This window comes from Salminus brasiliensis, chromosome 22 (genome assembly GCF_030463535.1).
Source record: "Salminus brasiliensis chromosome 22, fSalBra1.hap2, whole genome shotgun sequence".
NCBI classification, from domain to species: Eukaryota; Metazoa; Chordata; class Actinopteri; order Characiformes; family Bryconidae; genus Salminus; species Salminus brasiliensis.
The window spans coordinates 32,919,831-32,939,528 of record NC_132899.1 but is presented as its reverse complement, the minus strand read 5'-3'; the positions used below and the strand labels follow the sequence as shown (position 1 = coordinate 32,939,528).

General features: G+C 49.4%; 1 protein-coding gene across 6 annotated transcripts in view; it reads right to left on the bottom strand.

Annotated features, from left to right (window-relative positions):
• The window catches only part of tanc2b (tetratricopeptide repeat, ankyrin repeat and coiled-coil containing 2b), a 119,457-nt gene extending 100,827 nt beyond the window's left edge, over nucleotides 1-18,630 (bottom strand). For 3 of the 6 annotated variants that reach the window (XM_072667797.1, XM_072667798.1, XM_072667804.1), the window contains exon 1: nucleotides 18,423-18,536. In XM_072667797.1, the coding sequence (XP_072523898.1) occupies nucleotides 18,423-18,488 (66 nt within the window). In that variant the 5' untranslated portion in view covers nucleotides 18,489-18,536. The other 3 variants (XM_072667801.1, XM_072667800.1, XM_072667802.1) reach the window with 3 other exon arrangements.
• Between the last annotated feature and the right edge of the window lie 1,068 nt (nucleotides 18,631-19,698).

The window sequence follows — 19,698 nt, the reverse complement described above, 5'->3', positions numbered from 1 at the left end:
AGTCGCTACAGAGTCGTTACGCTCCACAGTCGTTACAGTCATTACGCTTCACAGTCGCTACAGAGTCCACAGTTACGCTCCACAGTCGTTACAGAGTCGTTACGCTCCACAGTCGTTACGCTCCACAGTCGTTACGCTCCACAGTCGTTACGCTCCACAGTCGTTACAGAGTCGTTACGCTCCACAGTCGTTACAGAGTCCACAGTTAGGCTCCACAGTCGTTACAGAGTCGTTACGCTCCACAGTCGTTACGCTCCACAGTCGTTACAGAGTCGTTACGCTCCACAGTCGTTACAGAGTCGTTACGCTCCACAGTCGTTACAGAGTCGTTACGCTCCACAGTCGTGACTACGCTCCAGTGTGACTACGCTCCGGGGGCGTTACCCTCCAGTGTGACTACGCTCCGGGGGCGTTACCCTCCAGTGTGACTACGCTCCGGGGGCGTTACCCTCCAGTGTGACTACGCTCCAGCATCATTTAGGTCCAGACTCTATATGCTCCAGGGTCGTTGCGCTCGTCTGTCACTATGCTCCAGGGTCGTTGCGCTCGTCTGTCACTATGCTCCAGGGTCGTTGAGCTCGTCTGTCACTATGCTCCAGGGTCGTTGCGCTCGTCTGTCACTATGCTCCAGGGTCGTTGCGCTCGTCTGTCACTATGCTCCAGGGTCGATCCAGGTTATTACCCTCCATTGTCATCATGCTCCTGCGTCTTTACCCTCTGCTGTCCTCCAGCTTCAGTGTCATTATCCGTCAGTTTCGTCCTTCACTTCAACTTCAACGTCTTTATGCTTTAAAATCTGTCTAGGAGGGAAATGAGCAGCAAGCTGTGCTCCAATAAATAGTCTCCCCATAATGCATTTGTTCAGATTCTCCCCTATGTTACCATCATCATCATCATCATCATCCCACATAACACTCAGAAGACACGTGTAGCTTCACTGGTGGTTGTTTCAACTGGTCCCCTCAGCACGGACCTCTGACGGACCCCTTGCCTGGAAAACACGGTCTCTGCGATCACTTAGGCGCCACTGCTGGCAGGAATTAATGCTCCTCTAATCCGAGGATAAAGAGGCGGCAGACGGGGGTGACTCACCTGGCCGTGCCGCATGTGTGCGCCAACACACCGCCGATCGCCTCTATCTATAGCCCCAGCGCCGGTCCGCTCTCTGAGCGCAGACGCATGAGTGGGGAAGTGAGTCATTACAGGAGCACAAACAGCCCAAACCACGTTAGCCCGCATCAGCGCCGGGGATTAGAAGAGCCGGCAGAGTGGGCAGCTGTGAATTCCACCTTTGAGGGATCAGAGGAGCATCGGCCTGTGGAATTTCAGCCCAGAGGAAGAGGATTTGGAAGGGTTAGCACTGGCGTACATGTGGCTGCTGCTGTACCTCTGAAGGTCCCCTGCGATACCGGGACCCCTTGAGACGTTAGCAGCAGATCCCTAAAGTCTTGAAGGTCGTGAGGTGGGACCACCATGAGCATCGATGACTCTTGGGTGCCTTGGTTCACTGGTTCTCCTGCATACCGGGAACCCCTCCCCCCCCCCCCCCCCCCACACACACACACACACACAAGACCTGCCTAGAACATCCACTACATGTCCAAAAGTTGGTGGACACCCTTTCTAATAAATAAATACTACTTGTCTAGTCCCTGTTGAGACGCACAGCCAATAGAATAGGACCCCCTTGGAGCCTATCAACATGGGCCTATTGGCACCATGCTGCCTAATGCCACGCGTGAGCTAGAGGTGGGGTATAAAGCCCCCCAGCAGCATTGAGCTGTGGTTGAGGATGTTGTTTGGGGTGGTGATCATCATAATCCTCACAGCAATGCTCCAATACTCCAAAGTCTAGTAGAAAGCCTTCTTCCCTGGGCAGTAGAGACAGTCCCGCCAACAAAAGCAGGATAAACCCCTGATTTCAGAAGAAACAGTGAATGAGCAGGTGTCCCAATACTTTTGCCCATGTCGTGCAGATTAGCTACATAGCTCTGACGACACTAACTGCTTCAGCACGGCTCGTCAGTAATGTCAGCTTGTGGTCAGGGGGCAAGAAGTGAACCTGGACTCGGCGCGAAGGCGCTGATCTGCAAGGCTAATGCTAGCAGTATGCGGTCAGCTGGCCTGTGGCCTCAGTCGTAGGCTACAGTGACGCCACCACTAATGAAGTCCTCATCATGAATGCTCTCTTTATGCACCACCAGAAGCCCACTGCGGAGGGGTCGGGTGTCACATTTGCGCCTTTCGGTCTCCTCAAAGCCCTCCTTTCTGTGCGCCCGTACGTCACGCAGGTCACGCAGCGTTTCGGTTATTCTTCTTCTTCTAAGCAGAAAGACCCCGCGCCCCCGACCAGCCTCGCTCTCCGCTCAATGGCTGGGCTGTCGGCTCCGACACCCACTCCAGATGCCAGCGTGGTGAGCCGGAGATAGGGAGCGACAAAAGAGGCGGAATGCCACAGGCAGACAAAGGCATCCTTCACGCCCAGCTCAGACCCTCCACGTTCAAGAGGCTTCTTCAATAAGCCTAGAATACACACACACACACACACACACACACACACTGACTTACTGTGCTCTTTTATGGTGAGCTTCCAGAGGGACTTTCCTGTTTACAGGGCTTTCTGTCTTCATAGCAGAGGCGAGTTTATTGTGCCTCCAGCCTGCAGCCAGTGACTAACGATGAGTTAGGGTCAGACTGGGCTGACCGCCTGGTCTGTTGTCCACTGTGGAGGCTTCTGCGTTATGAGGAGCACAAACTCCACGGACTCAAAGACAACTTTCAGACACGAAGGGTTTGACGATACACCCAGCCCGCCACCCAGCCCGCCACCCAGCCCGCCACCCAGCCCGCCACCCAGCCCGCCACCCAGCCCGCCAAACGCAGAACTGAGTAAAAAGGTCTGGAAGTGGGTGTGGTTTAAAGCAGAAACAAATGTAAAGTGCTGAAAGCAGGTGTGGCTTAAAGCAAATATTAGTCAGTAGGGTTGGAAGAGGGTGGGGCTAAACGCAAAACGTATTAAGAAGGGCTGGAAAAGGGTGTGGCTTACAACAGAAATGAGTGTGCAGAGCTGTAAGTGGGTGTGGCCTAAACCAGAAACAAGGGTGAGGTGCTGGGACTGGGTTTGCACAAAAAAAAATTTGAGGGTGGATTTTAAAAGTGGGTGTGGTCTTAAGAAGGCAGTGGGTGTGGCTAAAGCAAAATCTTCATGCGTACAGGTGATTCAGTGCAGCCTGAAAGCCTCCAGGTTCCCGACGGCAACACAGGTGACATCACAGGGCTGTCATTTCTCAGTGGCCCAGAATAGCGCAGACATGAGTGATGGCATCAGAAACACCTGTAGCTAGAACCGAGAGGTTAGGAGAACCATTAGCACACCTGTCTCCCTCTACCCGGCTCTCCGGACGCTCAGTCGAGGAACCGAAACACTGCTAGCCGCCTGCAGAGCCGAGAGGAGCTTCCGTCCTCAGGTTCTCTGAGCAGAGAGGCGTGAGATCCTGCTGTGAGATCTACTACCGCCTCCATACCGCCTCCATACTGCCTCCATACCGCCTCCATTCCACCTCCATTCCACCTCCATACCGCCTCCTGTAGCGTTTACCCCCTTAGCTAAATTGTTCATAAACTCTGACCACTAGGCCAGGGTCCAGGGTACAGGGTCCAACCATCACACAGGCCAGGGAGCTTCCAACAGATCCTCCAAAAACGGTCCTCCTCAACATCTATGAACATGACTCCTCCCACAATTCAGCAGACGATCAATACGGCTTCTCCGGCTCATTTCTGTCAAGAGAAACGAACGTCCACCAACACACACAGATTTATCTGAGCGCAGCTCCAGATGCAGCTAATCCACTCAAGCAGCTAATTTAATCCGACTCTCAGCTCAGTCCGAGGCAGGTCAGGGGTCGACGCTCGGTGAAAGGCTCCCTGTCTGCACCTTTGTCTTCTGGAACCCTAAAGGTCATTGCAGTCAACACAGTGGGTCATAAAACACCACACGGCACTGAGCCAATTTGTCGAGCACTGAAGCCCCCCTCCACCCTCGGCGGTTCCTCTGAATAGAACGCCCGGAGCTTTTACTGCTTTCCTCGACAAAGAGCGCGACGTCCACTCACAGACGAGCTGCTCAGACAATAGGGTCCACAGTGCCGGCCAGCAGTGAAGCCCACTCGTAACATTATGAGGATGGTCCTGCTAAGGACACGCTGGCCTAAGATGACTGGTACGGCTTTGGGTTAATTTATAAAGAACAAAGGAACCTTTATGGTTATAAAATTATAAAAAATATGATCCAGTCAGACTGTAATACTCTACAGGGAGCAAAGGTGGCGCTCTATGATATTCCTACACTAAATACCTAAATGTTTGTGGACACCCCTTCTAATGAATGCATTCAGGTACTGCAATGCAATTCAGGAAGTGTAGGGGGCGCTCTATAATGCTCTATAATGTTCATATGATCCACACGCTCATTCTGACAGACTGTAATACACTAAAGGAAGCGTAGGGGGCGCTCTATAATGCTCTATAATGTTCATATGATCCACACGCTCATTCTGACAGATTGTAATACACTACAGGTAGAGTAGGGGGCGCTCTATAATGCTCTATAATGTTCATATGATCCACACGCTCATTCTGACAGACTGTAATACACTACAGGAAGAGTAGGGGGCGCTCTGTAATGCTCTATAATGATCATATGATCAAAAACGCTCATTCTGACAGACTGTAATACACTACAGGAAGTGTAGGGGGCGCTCTATAATGCTCTATAATGTTCTTAAGATCCACACGCTCATTCTGACAGACTGTAATACATTACAGGAAGCGTAGGGGGCGCTCTATAATGACCATATGATCCACACGCTCATTCTGACAGACTGTAATACACTACAGGAAGTGTAGGGGGCGCTCTATAATGCTCTATAATGTTCATATGATCCACACGCTCATTCTGACAGAATGTAATACACTACAGGAAGCGTAGGGGGCGCTCTATAATGCTCTATAATGTTTATATGATCCACACGCTCATTCTGACAGACTGTAATACACTACAGGAAGTGTAGGGGGCGCTCTATAATGCTCTATAATGTTCATATGATCCACACACTCATTCTGACAGACTGTAATACACTACAGGAAGCGTAGGGGGCGCTCTATAATGCTCTATAATGATCATATGATCAAAAACGCTCACTCTGACAGACTGTAATACACTACAGGAAGCGTAGGGGGCGCTCTATAATGCTCTATAATGTTCTTAAGATCCACACGCTCATTCTGACAGACTGTAATACATTACAGGAAGCGTAGGGGGCGCTCTATAATGCTCTATAATGATCATATGATCCACACGCTCATTCTGACAGACTGTAATACACTACAGGAAGCGTAGGGGGCACTCTATAATGCTCTATAATGTTCATATGATCCACACGTTCATTCTGACAGAATGTAATACACTACAGGAAGCGTAGGGGGCGCTCTAGAATGCTCTATAATGTTCATATGATCCACACGTTCATTCTGACAGAATGTAATACACTACAGGAAGCATAGGGGGCGCTCTATAATGCTCTATAATGTTCATATGATCCACACGCTCTAAACTGGCCATATAAGAAGCTTATTATCTGTAATTTATGTTGATTTTTGTGTTTAAGTGTCTAATAACACACAGACACAGGACAGGCGCGAGCAGGCTAAGAATAAAAACAACGGCAGTGTTTTCCTTAACACGATCAGTCAGCGAACCCCGTCGCTCCCCGTGAAAGCCACTTACTTCAGCACCTGTGAGATTCAGCGCGAGACTCTAAGCCTCCTTTCTCCTCTCTCTCGCTTTCAAAGCAACAGAATACATCCCGCGCCGTGTCACTTCCCTTATCCGTCACCGCGTCCTCCAGGGAAATCAGGCCTGCTTCTCTGGGCAGGCTCCTCCGTGGCTCTCATATCGGCGGGAACCAGCCGGCGCAGCTTCACATTCTGACCTGGGATGAATATTCAACACATCTCGACCCAATCTCAGAGGGTTTCCCTCCAATTTGCACTCGGGGTCTGACTGATTAGGAGGTCACTACCAGCACCACCCCACCACCCCTCCGAAAGGGCTCGGCCTTGCTAAATAAAACACCTCAGGTTTATAATTTCAGAATATGCCAAAGCAGTGAACAGTTAGCTGCACTGAGAGGCAGCGCAGGACATTATTACTGAGCTTATATCGCTATTAGGGTCTGACTGGGTGCTCTATAATGTTTATATGTGCCACACACACATTCTGACAGACTGTAATACACTACAGGAAGCGTAGGGGGCGCTCTATAATGCTCTATAATGTTTATATGTGCCACACACACATTCTGACAGACTGTAATACACTACAGGAAGCGTAGGGGGCGCTCTATAATGCTCTATAATGTTCATATGATCCACACGCTCATTCTGACAGACTGTAATACACTACAGGAAGCGTAGGGGGCGCTCTATAATGCTCTATAATGTTCATATGATCCACAGGCTCATTCTGACAGACTGTAATACACTACAGGAAGCGTAGGGGGCGCTCTATAATGTTCATATGAGCCACACACACATTCTGACAGACTGTAATACACTACAGGAAGTGTAGGGGGCGCTCTATAATGCTCTATAATGTTCATATGAGCCACACACACATTCTGACAGACTGTAATACACTACAGGAAGTGTAGGGAGCGCTCTATAATGTTTATATGATCCACACGCTCATTCTGACAGACTGTAATACACTACAGGAAGCGTAGAGGAAACTCTATAATGCTCTATAATGATCATATGATCCACACACTCATTCTGACAGACTGTAATACACTACAGGAAGCGTAGGGGGCGCTCTATAATGCTCTATAATGATCATATGATCCACACACTCATTCTGACAGACTGTAATACACTACAGGAAGCGTAGGGGGCGCTCTATAATGCTCTATAATGTTCATATGATCCACACGCTCATTCTGACAGACTATAACATCTGTAACTGATACATCATTTTTTCAAATCGATAGTTCTCAAACCTCAGGGACCTCAGGGACATTTTTTTTTACTGCGAGGTTGGAGCTATAATCGAGCCTGTCCGGGGGTCCCTGAAGACTAGTCTGAGAAGCACGGGTTTAAATAATGGCTCATTTGGCCTCTGATGTTGAAATATACACCAATTAAGTCTTCAAGCGTAAGCTGTGACGCAGAGGAAGTGATGCTGTAGTGCAGAGCAGGGTCAGTGTCCCTGGCTGGGCCGAGCGAGCGATGAACTGGACTAAATCAGATGATCAGAGTGAGTCAGACAGTTAGAAAGCGGCAGCACTGTGGGCGGATAAGAAAGCCAAGTCGCTCGTTTTACCTCCACAGAAACACCATTTAACCCTCATCTGCTCTCCGACACGGTTCTGCACAAGCACACGGGCCCACAACCAACAACAGACAACTCCACTGAGAAATGGTGGCCAAAGTGTCTACATACTTTTGGACTAACAGCTAGTTTCTGGACGGTGATCCAAAGAACATCCAGGAACATCAGTGATGGTTGAAAGCAGCTCATAGCTGCTGATGGTGGCAAATCCAGGCCCAGAAAGTAAGAACCCAGCCCAGGGTTTTCTTCCAACTGCCTGGATCACTCTGCTGGATCTGCAGACAGATGTCAGGCTGCACAGACACTCAAGCAGCGGGTCCCACTCCAGTCAGGGAGTCAGGGTGAGGGAAACATCTAAGCCACGATGGACAGTCATTCCAATGACAAGCCATGGTAACATCCGAGTTGTGATGCAGAGACACTCTGGGACCGACTGTGGAAACGTCCAAGCTGTGTGGTTGACATCCAGAGATCATGCAGAGCCATTCCGGCGACCGGCCACGGAAACACCTGAGCCATAGCGTGGCGTCACTCTATCCAATGAGCCGTGGAAACAGCCGAGCCACGATGTAGAGCCACTCAGGCGACAGTACAGTGAAATATCCGAGACACATCAGAGCCGTGATGCAGAGACACTCCGGCACCGACCGTGGTGACAGGCCGCGGACACAATGGTCACTCCTCCAATGAGCCGTGGAAACATTCGAGCCGCCATGTAAAGACCCTGTGGAAACATCCCAGCTGTGATGTGGAGTCATTCTGGTGACGGGCCTTGGAAACATCTGAGCCGCCACGTGGTCCAAGTGAGCCTGGGAAACCTTACAGCTGCGAGGTAGGAATAGTCAGGTGGGAAATCTGAGGGCCTTTGAGGGCCGTGTGCCGTTTACGCTTTTATTGGTCAGTGTTTTTCCGATCGTTCCTGTCCAGCGACAGTTTAATATGAGCAGAGATGTTCACGAATATGCCTGTAAATCTAAACTAATAGGATCCAGATATCTGAACAGTAAACGCTCGTCCCTAGCGAGCATCTGCACACTGACAGCCAAGCTAAAAGAGCAGAGACGCAGCTGCCGCTGGTTCTGAAGGCGTGACATCAAATATGCATGACTCAGATCCAGCGCCTGTGGAGAGAGAGAGCGAGAGCGAGTGAGAGAGCGAGCAGGGCCCGGTCCCATCAGGAGCCGGCATTCCATGTGGACGGCATGACTGACACCGACCCGCTCCCTCTACGCAGACACCGGCTTGAAGTGACCGTCATGATTGATCACTGACCCTAGACGCACAGTCGAGCGGTCAAGACGTGTTTGGTATCTGACGTGAGCTTATAACACTTAGGAGGTGCTAGGCTAATGATGCTAACAAACACAGGACTCCTCTGATACATGCAAAGCCAGTCACCTGCCCCGTTTTCGCCAGCCAACTGCCCCTAGTGGCAGCTCAGTAGACTGCTGAGCAACAGATACCAAACACGATTGGGGGCGGGTTCTGGAGCAGTGGCTGCGACAGCATCTGCGGATGGTGTGTGAACTAAGGGTAGGAATTATTAACAGTGTGGAAATCAAAGAAAGAAAAGGTAGAAAGGAAGCGAATAGAGGAGGCGGGAACATTTTAGAGCACTTTATGGACTTTAAGGCAGGGAGTCCATTCAACTCCGTGAATTAAACAGAGCGCAGCGAGGAGCAGCCTGCAGAAGGTTGAGGCTATTTTGCTGAGTCAAGGTGATGGAAATTATTCAGTGTACTGAAGCTGCAGAGGTAGAATAATCTAATGATTTATGCAAAGTTGGAGAGGCCTTCATCAGCTCAGGTTCAGCTCTCGCTTGCCCGCTTCCTCTCGCTCTCTCTCTCTCAGAGATTCTTGAGGGACTCGACAGGAGATCAATTAGGAGCTCATTAGTCACGGCATGGCCACATCCTCCAATCTTCCGCTATTGGGTCCACCAGCAGAGACAGGCAGTGACCCTGACCCCTCCGCCAAGGGGGTTGTTTTGTCTGCCTCTGCAGCGCCCCTTTCATCCTCCAACGTCAACACAAGAAATCACCAAAACAAACGTCCACCAGAAGCGAAGTATGAGGAAAACAGAGCTGGCGTCCATCAGTGCTCGGAAAAACCCAGCTCTACGCTGGACTACGCTGGACTACGCTGGACTACGCTGAGCGTAGCTCTTGACCAGCACGGCGTACGTTTTCATTGAGTCTGATAGATTAGCTGGTCTATCAGCATGACCAACTCAGATCAGACTGGTTGACTAGTGTGGTAAAGGTGGATGGACGCTCATGGTCAGCAAGCTCGACCAGCTAAATCATCCAACTCAATGCAAAAGTTTGTGGACACCCCTAAAAGTGAATGCATATTCAGCTACCCATTGAGAAGTATTAGCAATAGAACAGGACTAATGTCAGTCTAATGCTCTGGAATGATGGATGGTGGTGCTCTATCCAATACACTTGACACGGGATGAGTTGGGGAGTTCGGGATGAGGTGAGGCAAACAATCAAATCCTCACAGCAATGCTCCTCCTCCAGCCGAAAGTCTTCTTCCCTGGACAGTAGAGACAGTTACTCCAACAAAAGCAGGATCAGCTCTTTAATCCCCTTGATTACAGAAGAAGCAGTGAACGAGAAGGTGTCCCAATACTTTCGTCCATACAGCGTAGCCTAATTCTAGTTGGCTTATTCAGACACTCACTAAAATATACGGCTGTCAAAATTCGAGCTCTGAAGGTAAAGCCCTGACAGCTTGATTGCTCGTATTATGGCCCCTCAGGCTTCTGGACGAAGATAAAGTCCACATGTTAAACTGCATCACAGTTGATTTCTAACCACAGTGACCACTGTTTTTTTTTTTTTAGGAAACGTAAGAACGCAAAAAAAACGTCGGGCTGTAAAGTTCTGGACGGGGAGCGGGAGCCTTACTGGGCCAAATAAAAAAATATCAGCTTGATCTACTCAAGCAAACCAGGCTCTGCCGAACGAGACTGGCTTCTTTTCATTGTAGGGGAATACGTTTGGCCTGGGGGGCTGACCACGGGAGATTACCCCCAACGTCCCCCACCGTGGGGACGGCCATTACTGAACAATTAGAACCACCATGGGATGAGGGGAACCACGAATTGCAGGAGAACACCGGAGGATGGTGAATGAGATCCAGGCGGATTTTAATGGATCGGGTATCGGCTATTTTAATCCTGATCTTAATCCTAATCATCCAGTTCCGAGTCTTTGTTTTAACCACGGTGCTCAGAGCGCCATCTGCTGTCCTCCAGGCTCCATTATCAGACATTATAGACCAGCGGGATCCTTTGGTCATAGTAACAGCGGCTAAGATCGCTTCGGTGCGTCCGTGCCCACCCGGTTTGACCCCTGAACATTGCGCGGTATGATTACACGTAGCATTTAGTCCCCTAACAACAGCCGTTTTAACGACTTCTAAACTTTATTCTTCAAAAAACATCGGTAACAACGCTGTAACCTAATCCGGAGCGGAAATGCGCTGGGGGGGGACTGGACTGGTTGGTTACAGAATGAGGGAGGGAAGCCAGCTATCTGTGTGTGTGTGTGTGTGTGTGTGTGTGTGTGTGTGTGTACACACACAGGGGCATGGGTGAAGGTATTTTTAGACTGGAGTGTGCACTCCATATGTTCACACATGGCAGAGGTGGAATACAGTAAGCTGAGATATGGACACTGATATCCCCTCATGTTAGACACACTCATGTGATCCACCACCCCCCACCCACCCCCCACCTTACCCACCCACATGCACTGCCTTGACCGCGGGCCAAAAGAAACAAGACGCCCTTTCACTTCCCACCGCCGGAGCGATCAATAATGTAGCGTAGGAGCCGTTTACACCAGCGTGCGCTGAAACCATGCCCTGCAGTAATGGGTTTAATGACACAAACAACCGGGATCAACCGCAGAAGCACTGATCTGGGAACCGTGAGCCGATATCAGATATTCCTCATAAGCACACTATACGTGGACCAAAGTATTGGGACACACCTCTTAAGCACAGGTGTATAAAAGCAAGCCCCGAGCCGTACAGGCAGCAGAACGGGAGACACCGCTGCACCACCAACAACAACAACAACGTCAGCTGGTGAAATTTGACCATTTCCTCCCTCCCAGATCTTCCTGAGAGCAGCTCAGTGAGCCACAGAGTGTCAGACCACGTAAAGGTACAGCCTTACATCACCAAGCGTCGTATGGAGTGGTGTAAAGCACCAGCGAATGCCAGGAGAATGTTACCTGCCTGACTGCACTGTGCCGGCTGTAAAGTTTGGTGGAGGAGGGATCATGCTGATGATGCTATGAGGGTGTTTATCAGAGGTTGGCCTAGGTCGGCTCCTTCGGTCCAGTAACAGGACTGACTGTGCCCCAGTGAACAAAGCCAGCTCCATAAAGGCAGTGTTGGGACTGGACTTTGGTGTGGAAGAACTTGCCTGGCCCTCGCACAGATCCCAGACCGCAACCTCATCCAACACCTTTAGGATGACCTTTAGGATGAGTCTTCTGGATGAGCAGGCAAATCTTCCCACCGACACACTCCAAAAAGCTCTCCCAAATGAGGAGGTCGTTACCCGCTCCTGTAGCTGGAACAGTATGGAGGTGTCCCAATACTTTTGTCCATACAGTGTGTTTCTGAATACAGATACATACAGTTTTCTAAACTGTGGAACAGACCAGACCAACAGTGCTACAGCTTTGACCAGTGCCAGTATATGACCACTAAGAGCTCCAGGAGTGGACCATGAAGTGGAATGTAGCTTTGTACAGTTCAGGAGCTAGATTTCTAGCATTGATAGCAAATATGCTAACTGCGGATAATTGTGGGGAAATCCGACCCTCTGAAAAATATAGCCAGGTCAGCTCAAGCTGGTCAATCTGCTGGTTGACCAGTGTAGGGTAAGTTAATGGCTGAGTTGGTCTACAAACATGATCAACCTGACCAAGCTAGACAACCAGTATGACCAGCATGACCATTAAGCTGGTTGACCAGTATGACCAGCATGACCAAACTCATATGCAACATATTCAGTGCTGGTCAAGAGCCGGCTTACCAGTTTACCCTGACCATCAATGACCACCTTCCGGAAGCAGCTAGCAGCAGAAGCTGGTCCTGAGTACTGTTGATGAGCAGGTCTCTGGAGGACGTGGCTGTAGAAACGTAGAAATTAAGACTATAGTTCACGCCCCTCAGACCGCGGCGCTGTCCTCGGCAGGTGAGGTTCCAGTGGTAAAGCAGCTCTTCAGGGGGGAATAAACCCAGCAGATGAAATATTACTTCATTCCGAGTGTTGTCAGGAGCAGCTGGCCAACTTCGCCAGAGCCAAGGTCGCGGCAAACAGCACAGCTGAGGGTCGAAGGTTAGGGAGAGCTGCTGACAGTCTTGGGGGGGGGGGGAGCTGTGTCGGGGAACGGCCCACATTAATCCCCCCATGGAGCCGCCGCTGCCGCCACCGCCGCTCGCTGGCTGGCTTCAGTGCTCAGTCAGGAGGAAAACCGCCCGAATTACAGCTCTGAATGCGAAGCATCTGCAGCCCACAGAGCTCCGGATTCCCACACAAAACACACAGTCTGGGATGGACAATCAGAGATTGGACAAGATTGGATACGTTCGAGATTGTAATCAGCCAAGACTGGAGTGATCAAAGGATAAAAAAACAACCAAGACTGGAACTGACCAAAATCAGAAACAGTGAAGCTCGAAATCTGTGAATCTGAATCGTCAAAAACCCAAGATGAATTCAACCAAGATCTGAATCGGCCAAAACTGAAACTACTGAAGGAAAACAACAACAACAAAAAACAGTCAAGATAAGAAACAGCCATGAGCAAAATCAGCCAATATCGGAAACAACAAAGAATTAATCAAGATCAGAAACGGCCAAAATCGGCTTTTCCAAGATTGGAACTGGCCGAAATCAGAAATCGTCAAGATAAAAAAAAAAACGGCTAAGACTGGAAACAGTCAAGATCTGAATCCCCCAAGATCAGAATTACTAAAGATATAAAAACACGGACAAGAGCAAAATCACCCAAAATCAGATATCAGCCAATCAGAATTGGCCAAGATCGGAATTCAAAAACAACAAAAGATCAGAATGAATCAAGATCAGAAACGGCCAAAATCGGTACTGGGATACAAATCAAAAATTGTCCAAAATCGGAAACAGCCAAGATTAGAATTCGCTGATTTCTTTTTTTTATTTAATGCGAGATTGGTAACTGTTTCCTGTGGCCAGTCTATGTCCTCCTTATCAGCTTTATCAATCATTCAAGGGGTCAGGACCTTCTGGAGGATCCTACCGTCTATTATGCAACTCTTCGACACCTTAGAAAGTAATCCGACATTTTGCAGCGCAGCCACTGAAGTTACTGAGGCCTTCCGATGTAATTAAGCTGGGATTTAAGGGGTTAAAAAACGATCAGTTCGCTCTCTACACATCCCAGCTTACATCTTACAGGTCGCCTGGTTCACATTTTTTTAAATGTTAGTCTGGGCATTACCGAAAATGCTCACAGGAGGCAAGTTTGGGAAACTAGGCGTACCTCAGGGCTTCATACTGGAACCGATATCGTTTTATTCCATGTACTTACATACGTACAACCCCCCAACCCCTCCCCAACCCCTCCCCAACCCCCCAACACAAACACCCAGCAGCACAGGCAGCTTGCTAACTGGCTAACAGGCCGAGCTGTGTACGAGTCGAGCACTTGGGAGGGGCAGGCTTATAGGAAATCTCAGTGCGAGCGCCCTTCCCTGAAACTTTACACACCTCCGGGCTTCGTTCGCACCAAACGCCTCTTTCCGAACACGCCCCTCGACCCAGTAGCGTCCGGGCACACACTTTTATAGACTGCCGCCGTAAATTGCTTATCACCAAGTGAAAAGGGTTCAATAGGGCGGCCAATTCAAAACAGCGATAAGGAGCAGGAGATAGGGGGATGGAACTGAGGTCAGGACGAGCCCGTCAGCCCCGGCGGCGGAGCCAGAGCGGTTCTCAGCTTCCTCTGCTGATAAGGGTCCCAGCAGAGCGCAGAGAACCGGGTCTCAGGCATCAGGCAGCGTCTTCATCACCATTAGGCGAAGAACCTTTAGCACTTAGACCTTCACCGCCACTGCAGAACTCCGGCTCTGACTGGGTGAGGTTATCTAGAACCGAGCGTTTCACACCACCAAACCTCACTCTGAATGGGTTTGAGCACATCCTACTTGTTTAATTAAGCGATTTACATTCAATTAAGACAAGCTCCTTGATCGAGGCACTGGGTCGATTCGGCCGATGCTCCAGGTTCCGATGCTGGTTTGGTGTTCGGCCCGTCTCGGAGGCTTACGTTCATCAGAACCGAGCATTCAGTGTTCAGAGGGATCAGTGTCTGAGCGAGGGGACGGGCCAAGAGTGCCGGAGGGGGGCGGCCGTTGTTGCTCCTCATTAAGAGAACTCGCATCACTCGAGTCAATTGATCGAACAAAGCAATTAGCCGACACCAACAGGCCAGCGCGGACATTTCTACCAGGCTGTTCTTTCATCTCGCAGGAAGGAGGCAGCTCCGGGAACGCGCCGTCAATTCCAGCGCCTCTCAGAACTCCTGCCTACAGCCAAGGGTTCTTTTTCGAGGACGGCTAATTATCGAGGCAAGCGTTCGTCTGAAACCAGAGCCGATACGGTTTCTGCTTTATGTACACATCAACAGACCTCTCTCTCTCTCTCTCTCTCTCTCTTTCGCTCTCGCTCTCTCTCTTTTCCTCGCTTTCTCAAAAAAGAGTGATCTAGAAACGCATCAGCCGGCTGTGCATATTCAAGGTCTGAGAGACCCCTGGCTGCGGCGCCGGATTGGCTGTTTTAGAAACGAGTCCCATTTCTATCACCGCCAAGAAAAAAAATGACTCGGGCAGCGGCCCACGAGACAGCCCACCTCTGCCTCCACTCCTGGCGTTTTGCCGACCATTTTCTCCTCTGATTATATTTAGTCGGAGGGAGCAGGAGGTGGCGGGAGGGAGAGCGCTAAAATATGATGCACCAGCAGCAAAAATAACACAGCGAGAGCTGGGAACCACGCATCTCTCAGAACAGCCCAGCGTACCTGGCAGCTCAACGTGAGCTGGCAACATCGAGGGGTACTGAGATGCTATTAGATCCATATTTTTAAAAAAAGAAGAATGTTTGGAAACGCAGTCGAGCCAAAAAGTCGCTGATGCAACCATCACGGTGCTCACAGTGTGCTGGTATTTCACAAAACCTCAGAAAACTCTTTCCTGTTGAGGCCCACAATTACCTGAGGCACGTTTGAGAAATAGGGGTTCCTCAAGGCTCCGTGCTGGGCACCTTCTCATTTCATGCTGTGGACACACACTATTATAGTCACGCTTTCAAGACGTACAGAAACGAGGACAAGCCTAAAAGCTGTGCACTGGCCGGCCTTCTAAATATCATCACTGCCTTGTTCGATCGACTGATTGATTGATTGATTGATTGATTGATGGATTGATTGATGCTAAATAGTTTAAGGATGATGTGTAGGAATTAGCACAGTACTTGCACAACTTCGTTAAAGCATCAGATGCTCTCCACAACTCCACAACGCTCTCCACAATTACCTGAAGCAGATTTGGAAAATAGGGGATCCTCAGGGCTCTGTGCTGGGCACCTTCTCATTTAATCATGTGGACACATACCCTCTACACAACTCACCATAACAGCCACGCTTTGAAACAAGGCCCAGTCAAAAAAGCTGACGAAGCAAGTGTACAGGTTGGCCTCCTACATACTCTCCTGACCAGATGTTTGATGCTAGGTAGCTAGGTTTGATGCTAGGTGTCTACTGTTATGGACCACAATTTACTGAAGCAAGTTTAGAAGATAGGGGCTCCTCAGGGCTCTACGCTTGGCCCCAATGTCTTTTCATCACAAAGAGCTGACAAAGCTAGTGCACTAGCAGGCCTTCTAAATACCATCACGCAGCTAAATGAGGCTCGATTGATACCATGTAGGTTGAGCATGGTGTGTCTTTGGAGCGTCAGAGCATTCATTGTGCTCCACAACTTGGCTATTTTCTGTTACGGCGCTCAATTACAGTCCACCTAAAGCAAATCTGGAAAATCGGAATTCATCAGGGCTCCATGCTTGGCACCATCTCATTTTTATCACATGCATTAATACTCACTACACACAGCTACTTCTGAGGGCATTTCGGGGATGCTCAAGGCTCCATGCTGGGGCTCAGTTTCTTTTAATCGCTTAGAATAGCTGTACAAAAGCAAGAGCAGGCCACAAATCTGCCACAGGCCTCCTACATACGGTCTCTGCTTCGCTAGCAGATGTTTGATGCTAGGTGGGATGAGGTGTACATTTTAGCACAGCATTTTCACAACTTCAGATACTCAGCTAAAGCTTCTAATGCGCTTCACACTTTAGGGAATTAGGTGTTCCTCAGGGCTCCGTGCTTGGCCCCCCATGTCATTTCATTGCAACGTCCAAAACTGCAACGTCCCAATTAGAAAGTGTTTGGCCTCATTAGCGTGCGTTCTCACCGCGCGCCGGTTCCCATGCTGTTCCTGTTTGCCTGCTGGAATGACGTCTGGCTGCGAGCATGGAAACTGGACCCGGCAGGAGATAAAGCTTAAAAGACAGTCGGGATACAGAGAGCCCTCGACACGGAAAGGTATGGCGTGTACATGAGCTCAGGAGAGAGAAGGAGCTCGTATGAATAAAAAGGAAGTAGGATATAAAGACAATCCCCTTTTATCTTCAAAGGAATGGAGCTTTCAAACATGCTGCACATCCTCAATATCACACTTCAGAGATCTAAGCAGCTCCTTTCGTTCACGCAGATTCAACAACCACAGATGAATCCGCTGAAATAAAAAAGGGAATTTCACCAACTTCTTCAAATTCCAGCAGCAAGCAAGTGTTTGAGGTGAACTGAGATGAAACCTTGCACGTTGCCATGACGACAAATCAAAAATATAGCCATTTCATTTACTATTTACTTATCCCAACCCACCAGTGAACCTGCACCTGTCTTCCGAGGATGGTTAAATAGTGGCAACACTGCAAAAAATACATCTATTTTCTTTGGGGAACTATTTTGCCTTAGCACACCCTCCGCCATGAATGGATTTTATATTATATATATTACACATATACAAAAAAACATCACAATATATACATATTTAAACATATCAAATCACAAAAAAATCACAATTATATTATGGCATTCACAACCACATCATGCCATAATATAACATAACGCCGGCAAAACCGCTCTGGTTACCATTCCAACGCCGACAACACCCACAATTCCACCTCCGACAACTCCGCATTTCACACCAAACCACCCTCACCTTGCTTCCATCTTACCCCCCTTCCCTTTCCACACAATTTACACCCTTGGTGAAGTTCCCCTTTAAATGAAGTTCACCTTACAGCTATGCAGAGAGGAGCAGTGATGGGTCATGAGGGGAGGGGCAGGGGAGGGGGTGCTCATCATGTATGTATGTATACCATAGCAACAACCCCTGGTAACCCCTGGTAACCCCCGGTAAACACCCCCCCCCCCCACCACCACCACCCTCCCCTTGTAAAGTGGTCCAGCAGTGAGGTAGCCCTGAGGTAGTGTGCTGCACCATGCAGTGATGCACAGACTGTGCAAGGGGTTGCTGGGGTGCGAGAGAAGGCTTAGATGGATTATGAGGGTGAAGTAATGTCTTGCAGGAGTTAATTAGCTTAGATTGGATATTTTAGATGAGATAAAACGAATCGTACAGTGTTTGAAGTGGCTGAAGTTGGCTGTTTTTTGCAACTCTCCGTTCCACCTTAAATGGTGCAGCAGTTCCATTCTGGCGCCTGAGGCGCCAGAATGGAACTGCTGCACCATTTAAGGTGGAACGGAGAGTTGCAAAAGAGGCTGGCGTAAAAAGCCAAAAACGAGGCTAACAGCACCCTATCACCACCCCATCATCCCGTATATCCCCAAATCCACCTGTCAATCATCTCAAATTCGCCTTAACGTCACTGTCTCCTCACCTGCACCCGTTTTAACCGTGCGTCTTCGCTGCGTCTTACGAACCGAGCGCCACACTCACCCTTCATGGGCCCGACCAGAACCTCCAGAAGGTCCTCCGGTACCAAACCCAGTCCCCAGCTTAATAATAAAGAGTCCAACACACCTCGAAGACGCCGCAGCAGCAGCAGCAGCAGCAGCAGCAGTAGCCACTTCCCTCTCGCGCTCTCTCTGCTATGCTCAACTGTACCGTCATGAATAATTCATGAGGGTGGGCGGGGCCAGCGGCGGAGCTACTTGTTGGAGGAGGTACAAGGTCGATGTCAATCACAGGCCCATTCACAACTCCCACATGGGGCCTGTGGAGGGCTTCACGGGTGCCAGTGGTGCCTACCTATGGGCCAATTATGCAACCGACTCCAAGCCCATTGTTCCTGGCTTTGGTCGTCTGGCTAGCCGCCCAGCCGCTCGCCCGTCCGCCCGTCCGCCCGCCCGCCCGCCCAGGGCTGTCGGAGAAAATCCACTGTTGACTTAGTGGAGATTATGAGCTCCATTATTCATCCGATCCATCTGCTCATCCAGTCGCTCTTGTTATACAAGCCATTAGCCCCTTCGCTCATTAAGTGGCGCTTTAGTTGTTCACCCCGTCGTCTGGGGATCGTAAATTAAATCCGCTGGTTGTTGTGGAGAAAAGGATAAAAATAAATAAATAAAGGGTAAATCGCTTAATCAGGGCTGGCCGGGCATCTGGGCGAGTTATGACTGACGGCCGAGGAGCGATTAGTGGTCAGGATCGGCTGACCCTCGCATGTGTTCTGAACAGCACATGTGTATTTCAGATGTAGCAGTACTGCATACCGCGCCAGTACAGTGTACCAGTATGTACTATATACTGCACCTGTACTGCAGACTGTACCAGTACAGTGTACCAGTATGTACTATATACTTCACCTGTACTGCATACTGTACCAGTATGTACTATATACTGCACCTGTACTGCATACTGTACCAGTATGTACTATATACTGCACCTGTACTGCAGACTGTACCAGTACAGTGTACCAGTATGTACTATATACTTCACCTGTACTGCATACTGTACCAGTATGTACTGTATACTTCACCTGTACTGCATACTGTACCAGTATGTACTATATACTGCACCTGTACTGCATACTGTACCAGTATGTACTATATACTGCACCTGTACTGCAGACTGTACCAGTACAGTGTACCAGTATGTACTATATACTGCACCTGTACTGCATACTGTACCAGTATGTACTATATATTGCACTA